General features: G+C 44.9%; 1 protein-coding gene across 2 annotated transcripts in view; it reads right to left on the reverse strand.

The window, feature by feature from the left end:
- The window catches only part of EEFSEC (eukaryotic elongation factor, selenocysteine-tRNA specific), a 264,366-nt gene that overhangs the window by 157,393 nt on the left and 80,972 nt on the right, over positions 1–26,001 (reverse strand). For both annotated transcript variants that reach the window (XM_033210885.1, XM_033210884.1), the window contains exon 2: positions 11,595–11,802. In XM_033210885.1, the coding sequence (XP_033066776.1) occupies positions 11,595–11,802 (208 nt within the window). The remainder of the gene's footprint in view (positions 1–11,594; positions 11,803–26,001) is intronic.

Raw genomic sequence — 26,001 nt, forward strand, 5'->3', positions numbered from 1 at the left:
AAATTTATTGAATCCTTAACAACCCTCTGAGGTAGGAAGAACTGCTGTCATCATTCCCACATTCAGAGTCATACATTCATTCTCCAAATAATGGTGAAGCACCCACCATGCACACAGCACCTGGCTAGATGCTTTCACATGACTCCATTTAATCCTCACAGCAATGATGTCAGGTATAATATCATTTTAGAGATGAGGAAACTGAAGCACAGAGGGTCAAATGATTGCTAAAGGGTCACTGGTGAAGCAAATGGCAGAAGCAAGGAGGAATCCAGAGCTCAGCACTTTGGACCCAAAAGCCCTATTCCAAAGCCCTGTCCTTCCCACGGTGCTGGGATCCCCAGAACGACCTCCAGCATCCCCTCCCCAGGGATAGTGACCTGGAAGATGGCATCAATGGTCTTTCAAAACACAAGATGAGAAGACTGAGCCCAGTGCCAGCCTGGGCACAAAGAGGGGATGACAAAACGTCAAAGTTGCTCTGCTCCCTCCCCTCCTCCTCCTCTCTCAGGGCTGACCTGCACATAGACCAATTGTCCCACATCCTCTTCACAAGCTTTGTCAAATTTGTGTGCCACCTGAGCTATTCTTTACTCATTTATTTTCCTTAAAAGAATTAATGTTCTTACTTAAATATATTTATCTTAAAACACAATTTCATGTCGCTATCTAAATGGAAAACCACCACATGCCACAAATAAAAGGTAGAGTAGAAGCCCTCCCACCACTGGCCCCTTTAAGGATATCCATGAGGCAATGCTCTGCACTCCCTCTGCAAAACCTGCTCCTGGCTCCTAGCATGCCAAACCCCCATGCTGGGGAGACAGCATGATGTGCACAGGTCACGCTGAAGAGGTGAGTACTTCCTGCACTTTTGCCTCCTGACCTTTACGCTGAACCTGGTTATGCTGTAAAGTTGGTAATGCCCATTATAAGTTTCACTGAAATAACATAATTTAATTTAGTATCATGAAACAACAGTGTGAAAATAGCTGTTTCTGTGAAAACTAAATTGAATGCTCTGGAAAGGTGTGATAAAGACAAATCTCCTTAAAATCTAGTGTTAAATTAGGTGTGGATAAGAAACCAGAGAAGACTTGCAGGGAGGTTATGTGAAAACAGAAAAATTCTGTACTCAGACTTTGTAAATCTTGCTTCACTGAAATTGTGGGCAGTGCACTGCATTCGGGAGTGATTTATAGATGAAAGGTGACTTGGAGCTCTAGTTAGTGGGCTCATCCTGGAAGAAAAGACGGGCTGGGCAGTACATATACTAGCAAGTGACAGGTGGAACAAAGCTGTGGAGCCCCTCTGGAGAGCATCTGAGCAAAGAGAAGGAAACTGCTGCTCACACACTCACAACAGAATTAAAGTCAGTCACTGAGACTTTCTCTGGGAAATCTTACTAGAGAGCACCTCCGCAACACTGAGAAAACCGCACAAACTTAGAAGATGTGACCAAGAGAAACAATCACATGCAAAGAAAAGTATGCCACACTTGGATAGAAAAAGCCAGAATGATCACGGTTGCTGCCCACAGTGATGCGACTGGAGACTGCACGCTACAACTTTTCCTTATTGCCAAATCAGCAAACTCTAAAGCTTTCAAAAACATAAATTCTGGGCCAGGTATGGTGGCTCACACCTGTAATACCAGCACTTTGGGAGGCAGACGCAGGAGGATCACTTGAGGCCAGGAGTTCTACACCAGCCTGGGCAACACAGAGAGAACCCATCTATAAAACAAGCGTTAAAAATTAGCCAGGTGTGGTAGCGCATGCCTATAGTCCCAGCTTCTTAAGAGGTTGAAGCAGAAGGATCGCTTGAGCCCAGGAGTTCAAGGTTATAGTGAGATCCAGACTGGGCAACACAGTGAGACTCTGTCGCAAAAATAAATAAATAAATTACATACATACATACTGACCAAGAAGAACATACAGAATATAGCTGGCTTAACTGTACTCAGACCAAATGAATTAAAGATAACATATAGATTATAAGTGATCATGCATGGAAAATTAAAATTATAAATGACACAAAAACCAAACATTCTTCAAAAGCACAGCCTGAAGAAGAGGAGTCAGGCCCAAATTCAGAACTCAAATCCACATGCAGCCAAGAAGCCCCAGACGAGCCTGGCCTGGCTGCCAGTGTCTTGGTGCTGATGAGGAAAGGGAGGCACGATGCTGAGAATGCTGTATTTCTTCTGTTACAGCTTTCATTGTTGATTTTATTAAATAAATATGCATGTACATGTTTTAAGTTAAAATACTATGTTTAAGGCATGAATGTGTCATTTTTTATGACCCTCTGCTCTAAGGGACTTTTTTTGATTAACCAACCATAGCCCAATCTCAGGGGACAAGAAATCTTCTACTACTGGAGCTACAAAAATAAACACAAAGAAAACAAAATAGAGCTATTAAATTCTAGCTAGATACTATTACCTGCTGAAGACGCTGAGGCTGGTTAAAAAGTTAGGGAAACCTTTAAGACATAACAGTACCAATTTGAGACTTTTTTCTGACTTAATAAAAGAGATTTAAAGATAACTGAAGGAGGATTAACTTTCATTGCAATTTTGCCACATCCAAGCACAGTCCCAGATGGATCTTGTGTGACATGTGGTGCACATCCCTCACTCTGAGTAATACTGCCTTCATCTTCCTCAGACCCTCGGCCACCCCTCACATTCCCCCACTGTGGCCCCAAACAGAAGCCAGGCAAAGGATCCAGCCCAAGAAGAAGCACTTGAAGGGAAGAGCCCAAGCTTGCTGCCAGGTCTATGGGGGCCTCCCAGGAACCCATGCTGACACCCCAGCCCCAGCCCCGCTCCCCAGCCCCTCCACGCTCTTCCCTGGGCTCACATCTAGAGCCTCCTATAGCCCCAGATTTCTCTCCTCTTGGGACAAAAGCCCTCTTGCTTGACACCTCCACCCTGCCACTTTCAATCAATATCCAATTTCTCCTTCTTCTCATATTTCAAAACAAATCCCACTTCTGTTTACCCACCAGAGCTTATGGCTGATTTTCTTACAAGGTCACTTCTGTCTCCTTCTCTTTTAAGTGCAGGACATTTACTAAGCACTTCCTCTGTGCCGGTCTCCATGGAACGTGCACGACGAACACACAAAGGGCTCCCAAGAGCAATGGTGGTGAGGGGCTGGGGCACCAGACCAGGGTGCCAATTCCAGGTGACACTAAGATGAGTGGGGGCCAGGGTTCAGGGAATCATGGCAGAGAAACAAGTTCCTGAAGGTCAAGAGCAGCTCCCGCTGGTCAACTCAGTGCTCTTCCCTTGCACTTGCTTTCCTCTGTGGCATCTGACCAGGTGACTGTCCAGCAGTGGCATTCTTCCCTCCTCCCTGACAACCCCATACCCTTATTTCCATGGCCCTTGACTATCCTTCATGTCCCGAGAGGCCCTTCTTCATCACTCATGCGCCCACTGCAGGCCTCCCCGAAGAGTGGCCCGAGAGCCCAGCTCTTCCCCTGCATGCTGACCATGGGGACCACAGCCCCTCTGTGGACCATTCCCAAACCAGCATCTCCAGCCAAGCCCCCTTTCCAGCACTCTAGCTCTACCCTGCCATCTGCCATCAGGCTGCCTCCCGGCCTCTAATTCCTGGCCTCTGATATAGGATGGTATTGCCCTGGCCTCTGAATTAGTCATCTCTGACTGCATGGTCACCGATGTCTCTCATCAGTCACTGCATCTAATCGGTTCTCCTCTTAGGATCTTGCTCCAACCCATCCTGATTTTCATTCTTAATGGGTTCCACTCTGGGCCAGGCTCTTCTCACCCCAGGCCTCCCAACTGCTCTCCAAAGTGTGTGCACAGACCACAGCTGTGAGAACCTTCTAGCAGCACTACTCTGAGGTGCTGGTCTTCTCCCCTACCCACTCTCAGGACTCTGTGACTGTCCTGGGATGAAACCTGGGCCCAGGGTGGTGCACAAGGCCCTCTGGGGTCTGCTCCAGTCTCTCCACACTGACTCATCACAGCAAAAGCCCTGGGTATCTGGATTTTTAAAACTCAAGCTCACACTGTTGCCCTCACCTCCTTCCCTTCCTCTCCTAGGCAAACCTCACCCAGGCAATGGCAGCCTGAGGCAGGATTCCAGCAAGAAACCTAGGACTAATTTCCATTCCGCAGCCGGTTTATGCGATTTCACCTCACTCAGCCCCCATTTCCCTGTCCAACAGGAGATGGCATGACCTAGATCACAGGGTTGTCTCCCAGACTGAATCGGTTAACATGTATAAAAGTGCTGTTTGGAACTCACGAGGAACCCTGGGAACTACTGCAACCACCAGCCGTCTGTACCTGCACACCAGCCACAGATGATGGCACCTCTTCCCAGTGACCAGTTCCTGGCCTGTGCTCCATATTTTGAACCTCACCCCTGCTTAGTCATCACATGCCCTTCTAGAGTTAGTCCTCATTCCTGACTCCCCAGCCAGAAGCAAACTTGCCTTCCTCAGAATCCCCTTGCTACTCTGAGGAGCCACTTCAGCTCTGGCATTTAACTCTGACACAAAGCAAATTCCCCAGCCTACCTCCGCCATCGTCCAGGTACTCAGGATCTCCTGCCCAACTGCATGGGAGGCTCCTCAGTTGGGAGGAGCTTAATTCAACTAGCCTTTGAAACCTCACCCCACTGCCCTGGCCTGGTTGGGAGCAAACCCTTGAAGAAAATCAGATTTTTTTCTTTTTTAAAGACAAGAGAAGTAACTTTGAGGAGGCTGGAGTTCCCTAAAGAGCAACTTAAACAATCTCAGGGGCCACTCATTGCTCCAAAGGTCAGTGTGACAAGATGACTTCAGTTCAGTAAGGAGATTCCAAACAGGGCCAGAGACCCACCCGTCAATCAGTTCTAGAGTAGCTCAGACATGACGCACTGCCCCCACAGAAGTAGCGGGGCTTAGGTCTTTGCCTTGAGAAAAGCAATACCCAGGAGAAAAGAGAGCTTGCAGAAGGAACAAGGGAGGGAAAAATAATTCACACAGGAAGGAACTGTGAGGAGAGGGAAGGAAAGAGGAAAAGGAGAAAATAACACTGAGGAACAGAGACAGAGAAGAAGAAAAGAAACACAGAAGAGAAAACAGGAAAGGCAGGAAAAGAACTCAGACTTCTCTGAGACCTGCTCTGTACCAGGCACCAGGCTTGGTGGTGTCCATACCATCTCAATAGTCCATGGGCAGGGGCTCAGGTACTATATTCAGAGAAGCTATGACTTGCCCAGGGAGCCCAGGGAGTAAGTGGCTGGTCTGCAGGAGCCCAGAGTCCAGGCCTCTCCCATAGGAGAAAGAGATGGGTAGGACAAAAATCTATTCTTAGCACTAAGCAGAGCTGATGGAGCCAAGACCCAGCCATGTACACTGGCTCTGCTTCCACGCCCTGAGCCAGAGGCTCAGAGGGACACAGAGTCGTAGGAACGTCCATGGGGAATTCCAGAGATTACCCATAAAGCTTTTGGAAATTCAATTATCTTTATCCAAACCCTTTTGGGCAATGTATAGTAATAGAATATAACAGTGTGTTGGGCCAGGTGTCTGGCCCTTTCCCAGACTCAAGAGAAGCTGGCCTTCCTGACACCCTGAACATGCTACACACTAGGGCACCCTGGCTTCTGGCTGTACAGGGGAGACCCAGCCCCATGAAGCCCTGGGGAGTAGAGTTTAGCAGCCACTGGATTGGTGTCTGGGAGTACAAGGGGCTCCAGCCAGAGACAGCAGCTGCACAGTTCTGTAGTGCGGGCAGGAGCTGACCCAGAGCTCATTTAAGGACTTCTGTCTCTGTCATCCCACTGTCTCCTCCAGACTTCCCTGGCAGCTACAATATGTTGCGGTGCTTGCTGGGTCTAGATGTGCTGACTGTGCATGCAGGCTGACGTTCATTAGCACACAAAAAAAGTTTCAGATAAATATATATGTGTATGTATATGTGTGTATATATATGTGTATATATATGAATTTATAATCCATATAAAGATATATAAACAAATAGAATATAAACAAATTTTAGCGTTGGGATAGATTTCAAAGCAGCCAACATTTATCAAGTCTCACTTGATAGTCAAGTAGTCAAGCCAGACACAAAACCTACCTCTGGGGAAACTGTAAGGATCCGACTGATTCCATGAACTATGTATGGGAAACCCCTAGGACAGTGCCAAGTACACAGCAGTTGCTCCACATGTTACAGCTATTATTCTTACACATCCAGGTGTGCCAGGCTCCATGTCAAATGCTCCCTCATATTAAACGCTATAAGACTGAACTTTTCAGCGCCCCTTTTACAAAGGAAGAAATAGCAGCTCAGAGAGATGGAGTGAGTTACCCAAGCACACACAGTTAGTCAGCCACAAAGCTAGTATGGAAAACACATCTAGTCAAAGTCCACTCAGTAGCAGAGAAATTCCTTGAGATTGGCATTCAACCCATTCACAGGGAGGGAGGCAGGATCAATGGAGTCCTTGGTGGGCTCCAGACAGAGGGCTCTGGCTAAAACAGAGAGAAAGAAATAGAAAGTGTTTAAAACGCAGGAAGAAACACAAAGGGAGTCTGGGGGAATGATGTATCAAGGATGCTGTCAGATGATAACATTTAGTGGAAAAATAAACAGAAAAGCCTAGAACACAGAACAGTGTCAATGTTGTGATAACAACTACCTCAAATTATGTACAAGCAGGAAAGACTGACAGGGATCCTGGGGGAAAAACACTTTAATTTGATGCATTGAGAAGATTGTGGGTACATTTTTATCTTCTATTTTGATTTCTGTTAACATTGATAAATGCTTATGCAAGAGTAATTTTAAATGCTTTCAGAGATAAAGAAGCACAAAGAAAAACAATCAAAGAGTTTGACTACATAAAAATTAGAAACTTCTGTATGTCAAAAAAAGCAACTAAAATGGAAAGACAACAAATGCCAAAGACTTATGATAGGAGAAGGGTTAATAGCAATATCTTTACTAACATTAAACACTCCCAAAAATTAAAAAAAAAAAAAACATTAAAATTGCAAGAGGCAAACAGACAAAATTCTTTACATGGGCATAATTCACACATACAAAAGCACAACTGTTCAAAACACTTAAGGAAATAAAGAACCACATATTAAAATAAGAATAAAATACCATTTCTACTAAGTTACCATTTCTACTAAAACACCATTTTCTACTAAGTTTCAAGTATACTTTAAAATTATAAACCAAAGTAATCTGCTGACACCTGTGTAAAATGGCAGAACACTTCCAGAAAATAATACGGCAATGCACAGCAAAAAGTTTAGAAATGTTCAGACCCTTTGATCTAGTAATCTCACACCTGCAAATCTATCATGAGGAAAAAAGTGAAAATACAGTTTAATGATGTACAAAGAAGTTCACCTCAAGGCTTTATTTTTAAGAACAGAAACTTAAGCCAGTCTAGTAGGTCAACAGAGTGGTGGTTACATGAGCAAATGCTATATAAAATGTTAAGTAATAAAAGCAGAAATAAAAATGTACATGCCTCATGACTACAATTCTATGTTAAGAAAAGGTGGGGGGAGGATTCAGCAAAGTTGCAGGGTACAAGTTCAAAAATCAGGTGTGTTTCTATCCACCAGCCATGAACAATCCAAAATAAATTACGAAAATAATTCCTTTACAAGGGCCTCAAAAAGAATCCAGTACTTAGGAATAAATCTAAGAGACAAAAGCCTTGTATGCTAAAAACTACAAAACATTGCTAAAAAAAAAAATTAAAGACGACCTAAACAAAAACATATCCTATGTTCAAGGATTAGAAGATTTAATGCTGTTAAGATGTCAATACTACCCAAAGAGATCTACAGATGCAATGCAATACCTATCAAAATTCCAATAACCTTTACACAGAAATGTTGAAAAGCAGATTCTCAAATTAATGTGGAACTGCAAGGAGCCCCAAATAGCCAAAACAATCTTGAAAAAGAACAAAGATAGAAGAGTCATACCTTCTGACTTTGAAACTTACTACAAAGCTATAGTCATCAAAGGAGTGTGGCACTAGCCTAAGGACAGCCAGATAGACCAATGGAATAGAGGAGAAAGCCTAGAAATAAACCCACACATATATGGTCAGTTGATTTTTTACAAAGTTAAAAAGGGAAAAGACAATCTTTTCAACAAATAGTGCTTGGAAAACTGGATATCCACATGCAAAATAACGAAGTTGAACCCTTAACTTCCACTGTATACAAAAATTAACTCAAAATGGGTCAAAGACCCAAACTTAAGAGCTAAAGCTACAAAATTCTTAGAAAAAAACACTGGGGAAAAATCTTTATGACACAGGATTTGGCAACAGTTTCATGGATATGACTCCAAAAGCACAGGCAATTAAAAAAATAGATAAATTAGACTTCATCCAAATTAGGAAGTTCCGTGTATCAAAGGACACTGTCAACGAAGTAAAAAGACAATCTACAAAATAAGAGAAAATATTTGCAAATCATATCTCTGACAAGGGATTAATGTCCAGAATACATAAATAACTACTACAATTCAACAACAACAACAACAACAGAAAACAACCCAACCTAAAAATGTGCAAAGGACTTGAATAGACATTTCTCAAAAAAAGATACACAAATGGTCATTAAACCATGAAAAGATGCTCAATATCATTAGTCACTAGGGAAATACAAATGAAAACTATGATGATATACCACTTCATACCTCCTAGGATATACTGAGAGGAACTGAAAGTAGAAGATTGAATAAATATCTATACATCCATGTTCATAGCAGCATTATTCACAATAGCCAGGAAGCAACCCAAGTGTCTACCAACAGAAGAATGGATAAATAAAATGTGGTATATAGACATAATAAAACACTACACAGCCACAAAAAGGAGTGAAATTCTGACACATGTTACAGTATGGATGGACCTTAAAAATATTATGCTAAGTGAAATAATCCAGACACAAAAGGCCAAATAGTATATTATTCCACTGATAAAAGGTACCTAGAACAGGCAAATTCATAGAGATGAGAAGCAGAATAGAGGTTCCCGGGGTGGTGGGAAAGGGAGAAAGGGGAGTTATTGCTTAATGGATATAGAGTTTATATTGGGGGTCATGAAAAAGTTTGGGGTATATATAGTGGGGATAGGTACACAGCACTGTGAATGTATTTGATAGCTCTAAATTATACACTTACATGTGGTTAAAATGATAAACATTATGTTATATGTATTTTACCACAATAAAAAAATGTGGAAGAAATGTGGGGGCAATACTACGCATAGTAAAAAAAAAAAAAAAGAAAGAAAAAGAAAAAACCCCAAAATGCCAGCAACTGCCATTTGAGAAAAGAAATCTTTGGGTGGGCTCTTCTTTCTTTTAACTACTTTTCTCTGTTTTCCAAGTTTTCTTTCAATTACTCTTTGGACAGAAAAAAAATACATTTAATATTTTGAACACTTTTTGGGTTTTGATAGGTACATGGCTCACCAGTCCACATTTTCCCTTTATAGACAGAAAGTTTCTTTACATCTGGGCTGGCATTTATGAAGGGTTTACTTAACAAGCGACCATAAGAAAAGGAAATAGTCACTTAAAATAATTTAAAGTTCTTTGCTTCATGGAGGTAAAAGCTAATGTTCAGTAGGTCACATGCCCACTGATTACAACCCCTCAGGAAAACAGTCCTCTCCTTTCCCTACCAGCCTGCTGGTGCTGGATGAAGGCAGGAGGGGCTTCCAAGGACCCTCAGATGGACAATTGCCTCTGGATGTGTGATAAAGTCCATAATTTGACCTTCAGCCAATAAACTAAAATAAAAACCGTAATTTACACTAGCAAATGAGAATTTTCCTTAAATTTAATTAATCAAAACTGTTACTATTAATTAACCCTTAAACGTACCCTAAGCCCTTCCCTGAAGGTCCCATTTCTGTAGTAAATGATACTGAGGTTGTATCTGAGTACTGAAGTTGTACTGGGTTTTTATACGGGAGTCCAAAAGACCTGTTCTTCCTTTTCTGACAAGTAAATAAAACGACAGGGAGATCAAATAACTCACTAAAAAGAAGATATAATTTTTTATCTTCCTTTTTACAGTCTCATATCCACTTCCGTTGGGGATAACAAAGTCTGAATTCTTATGCAACACTTATCTAAATGTGTCGATTTTATCGGATTGATGAATTTTGCTAACAAAAGGCAGCGCTAGGAAATCTTTTATGACATATTTGGCCCATTCACAGGACTGGAGCTTTAATTTAAGCAACTTGAGAATTCTGAGGGAGAGCTGCAGGTGTTGGATCTGAAAAAAAAACATCATAAATGGGAAGGCATATCAATCTTTATAACAGGGAAACAAAAACATTCTCTACTTGCTTGCCCTCCACGGGCAGAAGAAGGAGAGGTGGAAGTGGCAGGATATTGTCTCAGGCTGCATAGCAAAGAGGAAGCATCCCTGTCTCCCAGTGACCGCTATTTAGTATTGATCAAAAGGGACTGGCCCAGAGAGGAAGAGAGAAATTGATAAAACAATGAGGTCTGTCAACACTGTGCTCAACAAGGACATTTTCTCATTTTCTTGACCACATCAGAATTAGTCATTCCTGTGGCTGCTTGAGCAACCAGGTGGTTTTCTGTCTCATAGTCCCCCTGTGCCTCCAGCTCCCCTGCCCTTCTTGGTAGCACTGCCAGTTTTCTTCCACACTTACTGTGATCCTGGCCAATTACTTCACCAGGGCTGTGGATTCTCCTGCTAGGGATCTCCCCAAGCTACCTCCTCCCTCCATGCTCTGCCTCAACTCAGAGTAACACCTTCTCTCCCTGGTAAAACCACTACAGTTCAGTAGCCTCTGCTGCCAACACCCCATTCTCCTCTCTGCTGCCTCCTGGATCCTCCTCACGCCATCCTTCCACCTGCAGCCAGTGATCTCCTAATGAAAACCTCATCTAGCCACCCCCTGCATAAAATTCCTTAATAACTTCCTACTTTCCACAAGATCAAACTGTAAACTCCTTGGCAGGAGATGCTAAAAAGGTCCTTTGTGATTTGGTGTTCCTTATCTGGCCACCAGCAGCAACAACCATCTGTCTGTCTATCCACCCAATTTTATAAGGTTCTGTAACAGAAACAACCAGTCATCCACCAAAATTCATCTTCCCCTTTTGACAATCAAGTTGTAGAGAAGCAGATAGCAAGAGAACACAGTCCTAGCCTCTCTTGCACCAAAATATGGCCAATATATGTAGGCAGGACTAAGTTTTCACCAAGACAATCTAAGCAGAATGGATATGAACCCTTCCTGGTGCAGGCCTTGCACACTGGGCACAGAGTCCCTGTGTTCCTTCTCCTTCCTGTGAGCTGTGCCTCATCAAATTCTAGTTTCTTTATGTTCCTGTGGTTTTTGGCCTCTTAAAAACATGTTAGCCTTTACCTGATTTAATGCAGCCCTTATGTGAGTAAATGCCAGGTTGAGATTCCACTTACTAGGACGGGAGGCTGACACCTGCCTGTCCAATTCATGTTTGTGAAATGAACATGGGAGGCCCCAGAAGCCTTCTTATGCAGTGAACATTGCTCTCATGAGCAGACCTACTTGGTGTTCTCTAGGGTCTTCTGCATTTTCTTGGTCATTTTATCAACTGCTGCCTGTCTCTTTCCTTCAGCTAAGAGGTCTATTTTGTTCAGCACCACAACCAGCTTCTGGCAGGCAATCTGGCCGATCACAAGGCATTCCGCTGACTGGGTCTGCATCCCCTTGGTTACATCGATGACCAGCATCATCAGATCAATGATCTGGGCCCCTGGGATAAGAGAAGAGAAAGTTAGAAAGGGAAAAGGGTGGTGAGCCCCACAGAAAGTTGCCCAATGCCCCAGGTCAAAACCCTGCAGTAAAAGTGAGCAAAGTGGAATAAATGGTGACTACACAGCTCCCAGCTGCAAGCCCTGTGCTAGGCACTTGGACCCGAAGCTTCAGAACTGCCATGACAGATGAGGAAACTGAGGCCCACAAAACACAGAGAACTTGCCCAGGGTCACACTGCTAACATGCAGCAGGGCTGGGTTTAGGTATAGGCTCGTCTAACTCCAAAACCCATGCCTTTCTATTGCACCAGTCCTATCACTTTCATTCCATTTGACAGAGGAAGAAATGTCTCAGCAGGAAAAAAAAAAAAAGTTTTGTGCTAGGCTTGGCAAATGGTTAAATACTTGCCCTTGCTAAGAAATGAGAGAAGGACTGAGAAAGTAGAGGGGACGGAAGAGGGAGGACTAGGGAGTGGACAGCATCTTTTCCTCACAGTGCTATGGCTCACTCCTGTTCCTTCTGGGGTGTTAGGAGCATCTAAGGTTCTGTGTCATAATCACTAAGTACTGAATGTGTGTGTGTGTGTGTGTGTGTGTGTGTGCGCGCGCGCGCGTACACGTGTATGTGTGCGCTTATGAGCATCATCCTACTGTACAGCACACCTGAGCTGAACAACAGCAGGTAGACAGACAAGTTACAGAAAGTGAATGAAGGGAAACTGCTATAAATCATGTCAGGAACATAACGTTAGCCAGTGAAGTGGCTGTTCCCTTTTTAATGGGATTTGGAGTCATTTCAACAAGAAAGGTGTAACTTCGTACTGCAGGAATATACAAACATTTTCCCTATTAAAATGAAGAATAATTACATTTTGAGTTTATAAGAATGCCCATGAAGCATTTTTCAGGATTGGATTATGGTCATTGGCAATGCAGAGGAGACTGCTCTGTCAATGATTCTGATGATGCTGATTCTATCCCACTACTGGGGATAGAGGGAAGGCATGGAGGAGGGAGGACCTTTGTTTTTTGGGCACTCTGACTATGCACACTAGGTCAGCTTACTTAATCTCCAGTAAGCTTATGTTTCAGATGAAGAAAGGGAGACTCAGAGACATGGGTCTAGATCATGTGCTCTAGATCACACAGCCAACTAGTATTGAAGTCACTAGAAATCAGGGCTCCTGATGCCACTGCTGAAGAATTCTTCCCACTGTTTCAAGAGGCCTCCTGGTCACCCCTGTCCTGTGATGCTCCTCTGGGCTCCCCCAGGAGAACGGTGTGTCTCTCTGACTTCAGGTAGGCCTAGGCATGCCCCAACCCTCCTGTCTCCCCCTCTGCTTCTCCCTGTCCAGCCTTCTCTCTCATCCTGCCAGCTAGGGCCACAGGGCTAGGCCCAGATGCATGTAGCAGCAGCAGCAGCAGCATCTCCCCTGCCAGGTCACGGGCAGGAGGGCCCAGGTCTCTGCTACAGCCACAGAGAGGATGGACACAGACTCTATCATCTACCATGAACAGGATAGACTATTAAAAACAGACTCGACTCATCTGATAGACTCCCTCTCATAGCGATTGAATTACCAGCTCACCTCTGGATTCCTCTGTTCCAGCTCCAGTTCCCATAGCCCATGGCAGGCTCATGTTGGCTAGTCCCTAATGGGCTGCTGCAGCTCAGATGTGGCCCTCCAAACTCCATCCTCCAAATAGCCTCTCCAAAGGCACTTTCTAAAAATATATAACTGATTCATATACTGCTGGGCAGGAGCAGGGGTCGGGGGTTAACTGGTATAACCTCTACAGAGGCACATAATCTTTGACCCAGCCAAGCTCATGAAACATCCCTGCAGCATGTTTGTTACAGCTAATGTTGGAAACCAAATAAATGTCCATCAGCAGGGGACAGGTTGAAAATAATTATATAATGCTATAAGGCCATGACAGAATACTATATACAAATTTAAATGAATGAAGAAGCTCTTTATCTACCACTATGGAATGATATCTAAGGCGGAGTGAGTGAGAAAGGCAAGGCACAATGTGCAGAGTGTGATTTGTGTTGAAAAGGGGATAAGGTATGTGTATGTGTGTGTGTGTGTGTGTGTGTGCGCGCGCGTGTGCACGTGTGTGGGTGTCACATATTGAATAAGTATTTGCTTCCACACACATAAAATATTTCTGAGGGAATGCAAAAGAAACCAATGACTTGGTTGTCTGCTGGGAGACAGAAGACGAGTAGGAAGGAAATTATCTATATATTAGTCAGCTCCTTTTCATTTTAAACAGGGGTGTGCAGTATCTGTCCTAAAATAAAATTATAATTTTAAGTGCACAAATAAATAAATAATACAATAAAACACAGACCTGACCATGTCCTTCTCATGCTAAGAGACCCACTGTCCCCCGGAAAAAAAAAAAACTCCCCAGTGTGGCTTTGGAGGATCCCTGTTTTTTAATTACCAATTGCTTCCCACTCACCTTGTGCCAAGCACCATGCTATGTGCTCCATGAACCCTTTCCTGGGCTTTTCGCCCTCTCCCCATGGCCCCATGACACTCACGCCTCCCTCACACAAGCTGAGCCCAAGCCTTCCCTACCTGGAAGATACACCCAACTGTCTTCTGGGTCCTAACTGTCAGTAAATCTGGGAACTGGCCACAGGGCTGTGAGACTGGGTCTTGAGGCAGGATGAGACAAAGCCCAGCAGGGAACAAGGAGGGACGAACACGTTGGGGTCCCAGCCTGTTTTCCAGTCTCCTTCATAGCAGAATGGATCCTGCACTGGCCCCACAGGCCTACCTCTCTGGTGGGCGAAGCTGTACCCACAGAACCAAGGCCACTCAGCCTCATGGGTTCCTTAAGGACTTCTCCAGAGTAATTCTGACTATCCAAGTTCCCTCTAGAACTTAAACAACCCCCACTACCTAGCCCCTACTTTACAGATGAGGAAGTCAAGGCTTTAGGGAAGTCTGTTGACTGCTCATGGTTATACAGCAGGTAGGCGGCAGAGAAGAGACCGGAACCCTGGTGCCCAGGCTCTTAACTCCCACGCCACACAGCCTGCCCTGCTCAGTGGGGACCCAGTCCACAATCTCCCCGCCTCCCCCCATCAACTCTCCCATTTCCCATCTAAAGATCAAGGTAGGATCCAGGTAGACTCTCGCCCCTTTCCCTGCCTTGCTTTTGCCCCTGCTCCTGTTTTGCCCAGAACACCTGCCCCAGGTTCACTTGCCCCTGATCCTTGATGCCCCATCCAGCTCCATGCTGAGGGTTCCTAACCAAGGCCTGGGTTTTCAATCTGTATTCACAGCACAAGACCCAGCTTGGGCACAGCTTAATACATTGTTGGACTAACGCAGCCAATGTCCGTATCCGGGCATCTTCCACTTTATTCACCAGGAATCTGTTCCTCTTCTCCAACAGTCGATTTCCTATTGGTATACACAACTATCCAGTAGGGGAATGACTCATGTGCTCCACACATCAGGCCCTCTTGCTTCTCACGCCTATTGAGATCCTGTGGATGGGAAATGAAACTGATTGACAGACCCAGAAAACTAAGCACAGATAGGACCCAAACACTCAGGAGCCAGTTGGGATTTCATCCGCAGCCTGATCCGGCATCCACAAGCTGTCTTTGTTCCAAAAGGCCAGACTCTTGAGCAGACTCTCTGCAGGGCAGCCAGCACCAGGGACTTCTAAGGAGCCCAGAGGTCAGAGGGACTTGACTGGCCACACTGAGAACCAGAGTAGCACTGGAAACCCGGGGTCATCACCAGGCAACTGCCTGCTGCCTGGCAGCAGCTCTCAGTTACTTTCTTTTCTTCATCAAACTTTTGATCAGACGACAGGAAGTGACACAACTGGCCTGTCTTGCCTTTTTCAAAATCTCTAGTATTTTCATAGAATGAATCAAACAGTGTCCTTCCCAATTCCCATGAACCCAGGGTAGGAAATCGCTCTGAGACTGGAGGGACCTAGCGAGCGAGTGGGTGGGAAACACAAGACAAAAAAATCGAGGCTTATAAATGATCTTCTATATTTCCCAATCTATCAGAGTTTTTCATCTAGTTGTACTGACTACAGTATCCTTAAAAGATCTGCAGAATAATTATAATAGGGTTAAAGTTTCTCAGTACTTTTAAAAATTATAATTTCCAATTCTGCAAATTGTATATCTTAATCATTTCAAAAATAATGAAAAACTTACAAGAGTCAGCATTTAACAAAGTATAAGTTATCTGTGAGGTGTAATTTTCCTTTTGGGACTGAAGGAATAAAATATGTTCAGAAAAAAATATTTCAGCTGGAGAAACTTAACATTATACTTTGAACATGTTTTAGCAACCTCAAAATCAGATTTTTTTAAAAAAATCAAAGCTATGGGCATTATAAGAAGGAGAAATAATATTAAATTTAAAATAAATTTAAAAAATTTTTATTTCCAACTTATATTTTAAGTTCGGGGTACACGTGCAGGATGACCAGGTTTGTTACGTAGTTAAATCTGTGCCATTATTTGTTATTTTTTTATTTTTATTTTTTTAATTTTAGAGGCACAGTCTTATCGTTGCCCAGGCTGGAGTACAGTGGTACAATCATAGCTCACTGCAGCCTTGAATTCCTGGGTTCCTCCTGCCCTAGCCTCCCAAGTAGCTGGTACCACAGGTGCATGTCACCATATCCAGCTTACTTTTTAAATTTTTTTGTAGAGGTGGGGTCTTGCTGTGTTGCCCAGGCTGGTCTCGAACTCCTGGCCTCAAGAGATCCTCCCACCTCAGCCTCCCAAAGTGCTACTAGGATTACAGGCGTGAGCCACTGTGCCTGGCCAAAATTTGTTTTCAACTGGTGACTTTTTAAATATTTATTGAACAATACAAATACATTTTATCAACAATATAAAACTGCAGTGGCAATTAATATCCTACTATTATTATGACCATTTGCCAAATACATCAACTCTCTCTGTGCCTTAGCCTCCTCATCTTATATGAGGACGATGATACTGCCTATGTTATTGGATTGTACTGAAGACTCAATGAGATCACATATGTAAAGGGTTTAGAAAAGTGCCTAGACATATGAAATCCTCAATTATATTAGCTGTTACCATAGTTTTTACTTCTACATCTGCTATTATGACATGCACAGTGGTCGTCTACATGTCTTCATCTCCTCTTACCTGCATCTCAACACCAACTCTGCAATATGGGCATTACAAATGGGAAAACGGACTGGGCCTGTAATCCCAGCACTTTGGGAGGCTAAAGTAGTCAGATCACTTAAACTCAGGAGTTCAAGACCAGCCTGGGCAACATAGTGAACCCCGTCCCTACAAAAATACAAAAATTGACTTAGCGTGGTGGCACACGTCTGTAATCCCAGCACTTTGGGAGGCTGAGGTGGGTGAATCGCTTGAGCTCAGGAGTTTGAGACCAGCATGGGGCAACATGGAAACCCTGTGTCTACAAAAACAAAAACAAAAATTAGCTGGGCGTGGTGGCACATGCCTGTAATCCCAGCTACTTGGGAGGCTGAGATAGGATGATCACCTGCACCCAGAGAGGTCAAGGTTGCAGGTCAAGGCCTGATTACACCACTATACTCCAGCCTGGGTGACAGAGTGAGACCCTGTCCAAAAAAGAGTAAGAGAGAAAACAAAGGCTCAGAGAGGTGAAGTAACCAAGTCAGGTCAAGGAGCAAGGGTTCAGAGGGATTTGAACTCAGTCTACTGATTTTGCTCTACGACAGTATCCTGAAACTCTGAGCAGCAAGATCTTATGTCCAGAATAAAACAAATGCTCTCTACAAGCCCCCTGTGAGTGTTCCAGGACAAAATGGGCAGGTTTCAGACATTCCCACCTCAGAACACAGCTCCTCAGACTCCAGGGTGAGAGCCTTATAATCACAAGATGATACCATTATTGCAGCTGTTTTTATTAATTTATTCAGTGTATTGCCTATCTCCTCATTGTATAGGTAAGAAGACTAACGCTGAGGCAGGTTAAATAACTTGCCCAAAGTCACCCAACTAGGGACAAGAACCCAGGATTGATCAGGCTCCATCCAACACAGGTTGCAGCTGTCCCAACCCTGACTCTCTGCCAAGGTCAGGGGATGGGAGGGCAGCAAGATTTCAGCCACATTGTAGCCCACTTTGCTGAGAGAGCAAGAAGAAAATCAGTTTTAAGGAGAATTAGTTCTCCTCTTTCTTCAATTTTCCTGAAACAGGGTAAGCCTGGACTTTACCTCTCAAATTCCCACTGGTACTAGGAAGGTGTGGGACTAACCAGTAGTGTGCAGCCTGTCCTCCTCAGCACAGGCTCAGAGGATTTGGAAATGGAAGGGGTTTAGACTAGAGGGTCATTTTACAGACCAAGGAAACGAGGGCCACAAACAAGAGGAAGTGGGAAGAGCAGGGCTTGGAGGTCCTCAAGTTTAGGTATGTTCAAATCACAACCTTACCAGGAGCTTCAATTTCCTCATCCACAATCAGGACCTAAACAAAGATGCCTCCTGCAGAAGATTGGGAAAGACTCAGCCCTAAGCACCCTCAGTAAGCAGGAGCTGGTACTAACAGCTGTGAGCACTGAACTTGGGCCCCACTACGCTTGGTCGAACTGTAACAAGGCCTGCTATCCCCACTAGTCCAGGCAGACCCCAGGCAAACACAAGTGGACAAAGCCTGCTGATGGAGGTGGGGAAGGGAAAGGGGAGGAGAGGAGGACGGTGGTCATGACCAGGCCCCCCACAGTGCCTGTGACCTAGCACCCACCTGGGCACAGGGCAGCATGCCACACTCGTGCACTCTCTCTCAGCCTTTCTGCTCAGCCCTCTCCCTGAAGCCAAACATTCATGCTGCCCATGCTGCTAACAACCACCAGGTTACTCCATCGACTGCAGGAGGTGCTAGGAGTCTAACAGGCTGGAGGCTCCTGGCCAGGCCCAGACCCTCCAGTGGGGACTGGGAGGCCAAAGGAGGCCCCAGTCACAGGAGAAGGCTCCAGTGACCCTGGTCCTTGTTACCACCAGATAACCATTTTCATGAACAGTTTCAGACGGAGGGGAGTTTTGTAAAGCTATTCATCCTCTCTGTGCTCCATCTCCACATTTGTAAAACATAAATAATAATTGCATTTCTGTTTTCTACTGACAGTGGTGTCTACCACCCTAGTTGGAAACTCAGGTTCCGGTAGAGGAGACAGCCCATGTTTTGATCTGAGGCATGTTTTGATCTGAGGCATGTAATCAAGGAATTCATGGAGAGGGATGCTGCCTGTGGGCAGGAGGAATGGGGCAGCAGCTTGGAAGCTCACCTCAAGTTCTGAGGCAGGTGGGGGCAGAGGGTAAGCATCTCGCCCTGCCAGCTGCACAGCCTCAGGCAAGTACACCTCTCGACCTCTTGGAGCCTGGGATTCCTCCTTTGAAGATGCTGATGCCAGAGACAACACCGTAAGGTGGAGGAGGGCACTTCGCCCAGCACCTGCCACATGCCCCGGACTCACTAAATGTAAGCTGCTGTGAGTATCACGATGCCCAGCACAGCAAGAGCTCAAGAACTGTCCTCCGACTTCCTTTAGGACTCACATATACCCAAAGGCCTTGTGTCCTCCAGAGGAGGAAGAGGAAGAGTATTAACGGTAGCATGGAGCGAATACAAACAGTGCCTCCACCAATTCCTGTGGACCCAGCAGCTGGCCCCTCACGGAGTTTCTTGGTAAGTGCCAGCCAACAGCCTGGAGCAATGTATCCACAACTAGGCAGGACATCCTTATTGTCTGAACTGCCCTGCAAAGGTGGGCTCCTCCACAAACATCCTGGCTAAATCCCACCAGACTTGCAGGGAGACCCCTGAGCAGGAGAAGCTGACCCAGCAAAACTAGACATTGCTGTCCTGGTCCCATGATGCATTAATAGTCAAACCCTGGCTTCTTGGTCTCCAGGTAAAGGATATGCCCTACCAAGTGGACCAGAAGAAGTTTAAGGAACTCCAAGAACCGGAAGTAACAAGTGGGAACAGAGTTGATCCAGCAGGGACGCTGCAGTGTGCTGCCTGACTGACAAGAAACCCAAAAGCAGCAGCCACAATCCAAATAACAGCCATTACACACTTTGGGAGGCCGAGGTGGGCAGATTGCCTGAGCTCAGGGGTTTGAGAACAGCCTGGGCTAGCATAGTGAAACCCTGTCTCTACTAAAATACAAAAAATTAGCAGGGTGTGGTGGTACACACGGAGGCTGAGACACGAGAATTACTTGAACCCAGGAGGTGGAGGTTGCAGTGAGCTGAGACTATGCCACTGCATTCTAGCCTGCACAACAGAGCAAGCTCAAAAAAAAAAAAAAAACCCCAAAACCCTGAATAACAGCCACTGTGGATTGACAGCTGAATTGGAGCCAAGGACTTCACATCACTGGCTGCAAACTGACAACTTAAAGATGCCTGAGGATCTGGAATGGGCATTGTCTAGCCTGTGCAGTGCCTGTTAGAATATGCATGCACTGCCAACATTTACAACTTGAGAAATGTCACATGAAAATCTCGGCCGGGCGCGGTGGCTCAAGCCTGTAATCCCAGCATTTTGGGAGGCCGAGACGGGCGGATCACGAGGTCAGGAGATCGAGACCATCCTGGCTAACACGGTGAAACCCCGTCTCTACTAAAAAATACAAAAAACTAGCCGGGCGAGGTGGCGGGCGCCTGTAGTCCCAGCTACTCCGGAGGCTGAGGCAGGAGAATGGCGTAAACCCGGGAGGCGGAGCTTGCAGTGAGCTGAGATCCGGCCACTGCACTCCAGCCCGGGCGACAGAGCAAGACTCCGTCTCAAAAAAAAAAAAAAAAAAAAAAAAGAAAATCTCCATGAATTAGCAAATGTGGTTAGACCAGGCCTTTGTCTGATGTGGCTGAGGAGCAGCTGTCTCCTGGAGAACAGTCATGCATTCCCAACTTTACCCTGGTTCCTGCAATTCCCTGCTGCCTCACACCCCAGCATTTATACTACCAGCCTGGCTCCCAACAGGCACTTGAGCTTGTGACTTCTGCATTAGTTCTAATCCTCGCCGCTATCCCTAGAAGAGGAGACCTCCCATTTCCATAAAGAGAAATCTGAGGTCTAATTGCCCAACAGTCAACAGCAGAGGCAGCGCTAGAACCAAGGGCTGTTTGACCTCAAAATTTCTGCTTTTTCTATTACCAGCTGCCTCTTGGCCAGAATCATGCATTCCTGAGTGCTCTGGGAACCCTAAGGCATCCCAAAGAGCAGGTGGGCAAGGCCCTGAGGATAGAGAGGAAGGAGAACAAAGTACACAACCTGAGGCATAGTCGTGCAGGAGGGAACCAAAGGAGACATTCATCACCACCTGAAGAAAGGCCAGGGTGAACAATGAGAGCATATCAGCAGTGGAGGAACAGGAGGAACAACAAAGAGAGTCCATGTAAGACATCAAGGCAAAAAATAAACAGCCCTGGACAAGACAGCAGACAAATAGAGGTGCTGGACCCCTGCCAAAAGGAAAGAAAGCCAAAAAAACAAGAAATGTTAGAGACTCGTGGCAAAACATCCACAGAGCTGGGAGAGGGGAGCAGGGCAGGACGCAAGTCCATTTGCTGGCTGCACAATCTTGAGTGAGGAGCTTTCCCTCTCTGAGCCCCAAGGTCCACATCTGGAAACAGGGACAATCACATAATTGTGATAAAGGGACAATAGGTAGTCATCTAGATAAAAATAAAATTGGATGTCTACCATACACATGACACCAGAATAAATTCCAAATGGATCAAAGTTTCAAACGTAAAAACAGAAAACCAAGAAAGTACTGAAAGAAAGGGTGAGAAAATTTTTTTTTATAATCTTAAAAGTAAAAAGAGACCTAGGTAGGAAACAAAACCTATAGAACAAACATAGAAGAAAGAAAAAAAGGAAACACTGACAAATTCAACAACATAATAACCAAATATCTCTGTATAGGAAAATATAAAGTCCAGTGACAAGGGAGAGAAGCTTAAAATGCATACTACACACAAAGGACTGTTTTCTTTAATATTCAAATTGGAAATATTGAAATTGATTTTTTAAAAAGAGCAACAGTCCGATAAAAAATGTAAATGGTATCAACAGCTAGTTCACACACAGCACTTTTACTGAGCACTCCCTCATGCCAGACACAGAGTTGGTGGCTGGCACATTTGAAAGGCCAGACAGACAACAGTCCCTACCCCTTGCAATTGGGAACTCACAGTCCAGTAGGGTAAAGCAAAAGCAAACATTAAAACACAGTAAGTGAATTTCACAGTAGGGTCAGAGAGGCTATGCATCCTGGGGAGAAAGAGCAGAAGTAGGCTCTGTCCGGGAAGCAGGTGGCCTGCAATTTTAAATCAGGTTGTCAGGAGAGTCCTCACTGAGAAGGAGCTATCTGGGCACAGACTCAGAGGAGAAGGAGTTGGTAGGCAACAGAGGGAGGAGCCAGTGCAAAGCCTGCACATGCGTTTGAGGAAGAGGAAGGAGATGAAGTAAGAGAAATAAGCAGGGGCATAAAGAAATAAAAATAGCTCAAACATGATAAGACAACCTACCTCACCAGCAACAAAAAAAAATGCAAATTAAAACCACTGTACACTGAAATTCTGTTTTTCACCTACTGGACTGACCAAATAATACTGATGATAATACAAAGAGCTAACATGTGTTGAGTGTTCAGCCTGCCTAGCCCTGACATTCTGGGAGCCTGCTGACACTCTGCGTCACTGCCATCCCCCCACCATTTACAGATGAGGAAATTAAGTCACAGGTTGCAGAACTAGAAAGACAGGGAGCTAGAATTCAAAATCAGGCTATGTGGCTCCTGAACCCAAGTTTTACTTAGGAGGACAAGTCACCTCAAACATTTGATAACACTCTTGGCCGGGCACAGTGGTTCATGCCTATAATCCCAGCAATTTGGGAGGCCAAGGCAGGCGGATCATTTGAAGTTGGGAGTTTTAGGCCAGCCTAGCTCATGTGGTGAAACCCCATCTCTACAAAAAATACAAAAATTAGCCTGATTCGGTGTTGCGTGCCTGGTGTTGCTGCGTAATCCCAGCTACTCGGGAGGCTGAGACAGGAGAAACACTTGAACCCAGGAGGCAGAGGTTGCAGTGAGGTGAGATTGTGCCACTGAACTCCAGCCTGGGCGACAGAGTGAGACTCCATCTCAAAACAAACAAACAAATGAACAAACAAACAACACTTTGCTTCTCCACGCAGGGGAGACAGATAATCCTGCCTGTCACTGGGGTGGGGTTGGCGGTGGGAGCAGCACATGCTGGCAAATGGCTGTCAGACACCTCTGGGGACTAGCAGTGACCCACGTGCACATGGGGCACATATGTGGACACTCACTGCCACATGTCTAGAAGAGCAAAAACTCAGAACCAGCCTGAGTGCCTGTTGGAAGGGAAGCAGTTAACTAAACTATGATATACACCTAAAACAGAACATGACACAGCTATTTAAAAACACCAAGGTAACTATTCACTGAACAGAGCTCCAGCGGAGCTGGTATGTTCACTGTGTGCACAGTACATTGCCACTTCTAGAGAATCCATGAAAGATGCCGGGCGCGGTGGCTCAAGCCTGTAATCCCAGCACTTTGGGAGGCCGAGACAGGCGGATCACAAGGTCAGGAGATCGAGACCATCCTAGCTAACACGGTGAAACCCCGTCTCTACTAAAAAAAAAAAATACAAAAAACTAGCCGGGTGAGGTGGCGGGCGCCTGTAGTCCCAGCTACTCGGGAGGCTGAGGCAGGAGAATGGCGTAAACCCGGGAGGCTGAGCTTGCAGTGAGCTGAGATCCGGCCACTGCACTCCAGCCTGGGCGACAGAGCGAGACTCCATCTCAAATAAATAAATAAATAAATAAATAATAAATAAATAAATAAATAAATAATCCATGGAAGAAAGAACATGCTCTTAAAAAGCATGAAGTGTCTTTGGAATCTTTAGAAGAAACTGGTTATAGCAGTTTGCTTCCAGGAAGTAAACTAGGTAAGCAGGGGAACAAGAGGAAGATTTACTTTTTACTGTGTACATTTTTGTACCTTTAAGATTCTGAACTACATACGTTCATTACTGACTCAACAGCAATTTATTTTTAAAAGTAAAGCTTCAGGCTGGGCGTGGTGGCTCAGGCCTATAATCCCAGCACTTTGGGAGGCCGAGATGGGGGGACTGCTTAAGCCCAGGAGTTCGAGACCAGCCTGGGCAACATGGAGAGACCCTACCTCTACAAAAAAAAAAAAAAAAAAAAAAAATACAAAAATTAGCTGGGTGTGGTGGTGTGCACCTGTGGTCCCAGACATATGGGAGGCTGAAGCAGGAGAATCACTTGAACCCGGGAGGCAGAGGTTGCAGCGAACCAAGATCACACCACTGCACTCCAACCTGGGCAACAGAATGAGACCCTGTCTCAAAAAAATAAAATAAAACAGTAAGTAAAAGTAAAGCTTCGTATCACTGGAAAACCAGCATAATTTACCATAAGTGAAAGGTTTAAAAAAAGAAGTACAATAAAAATAAAATACTGTTATTAAGTTCTAGCCAGACATGGTTACAGTAATAGGCACTGAGCCTGCAATGTTAAGAGAAGTGTAAGAGCTCCCAGCACCAATCTGAGACCTCCTTAAAGTCATCAGAAGGACTTAAAGAATCTTGAAGAGGGAATAACTTTCTCACTGGGATCGACGTTCCTTAACACCATATCTGTGCACACATGAAGTCATCTCAGACACAACTCTAGGTATGTACCTGTCCTATCAGGAAACTTGTCAAGAGGCTGGCTTTGATCTACAAGTTAGACGATCCACCTAAGGCAGGGTGGGAGGGTAGAAGAGAGAAGAAGACACCCAGTTATGTCTGCTTAGTGGTCATAAGGATTTTCTGTTAATGAGGTTTCAGCCTTCTGCAAGACCAGTGAAGAAACCATGGCAATGTCCTCGCACCACAGTCAGCCACGTCAGCCTTGCTAGAGAGCAACTCCGAAGTCTCTGTCTGGCTGTACCAAAACCATGCTGTTGTATGCAAGCATGGTCACAAAGACGACTCAAGGTTGATGGGCATACAGGAGTCCTCTGTACTATTCTTAGAGCCTTTCTCTAAGTTTGAAATGACTTTGAAATAAAAAGCTTAAAAATGAAAAAAATGGGCTGGTTAGTGGTAGCTCACGCCTGTAATCCCAACTCTTTGGGAGGCCGAGGTAGGCGCATCACTTGAGGTCAGGAGTTCAACAGCAGCCTGGCCAACATGATGAAATGCCATCTCTACTAAAAATACAAAAATTAGCCAGGTGTGGTGGTGCGTGCCTGTAACCCCAGCTACTCAGGAGGCTGAAGCAAGAGAATTGCTCGAATCCAGGAGGCAGAGGTTGCAGTGAGCCGAGATCACGCCACTGCACTCCAGCGTGGGCAACAGAGCAAGACTCTACCTCAAATAAATAAATTAAATAAATAAATAAATAAAAAGATGACTACAGGTCAGGGAATTGGGGACAGGAAGAAAGAGAATGAACACATATTGCATGCCTAAGAATGCACCAGGCACATTATTTCAATTAATCTTAATAGCCCAGGAAGGAAAGATTTATTATTATTCACACCACACAGGTGCAGAAGCTAAGACCTGAAGAGATTTGAAGGATCTGAAGTGACTTGCCCTCAGTCACACAGCTAACAAACTGGAGGACTGGATTAGAACCCAAACCTCTAACTCAAGAGGAGAAGTTGTACCATGATACAAAGCAATATCGCCTGTCCGCCAGAGTCTAAGAGCCTGCATGCCCACCATGAGGCTGAGAAAAGAGGAAGTTAAGGAGATGCTCAAGGTCAGAGGTAGGAACCTATCTCATGAAGGGTGTTCCCTTCAACAGACGCACGAAGGAGCTCAGGTAGATCTGTAAGAGAACTTCCTGAGAGCAAGGGCTGGTAAAGATGTGGATGGATAACTGCAGACATGATTAAAGAGCTCTGGGGCTAAAAGTTTTCAAGACGGCTGATCCACATCAGGGAAGAAGTATGAATTAAGCCAGGGTTCTCCATCCATGAGCCATCTTCATGATTTCTGCCAGGCCCATGGATACTACCTCTACTATTATTTACTCACATGTATGTTTAAATCACATCATTTTAAAAAATTCAAATGCACTTATATTAAAAACAACTTTACATGAC

The sequence above is a fragment of the Trachypithecus francoisi genome, unplaced genomic scaffold, assembly GCF_009764315.1.
Source record: "Trachypithecus francoisi isolate TF-2019V2 unplaced genomic scaffold, Tfra_2.0 Lachesis_group0, whole genome shotgun sequence".
NCBI lineage: Eukaryota > Metazoa > Chordata > Mammalia > Primates > Cercopithecidae > Trachypithecus > Trachypithecus francoisi.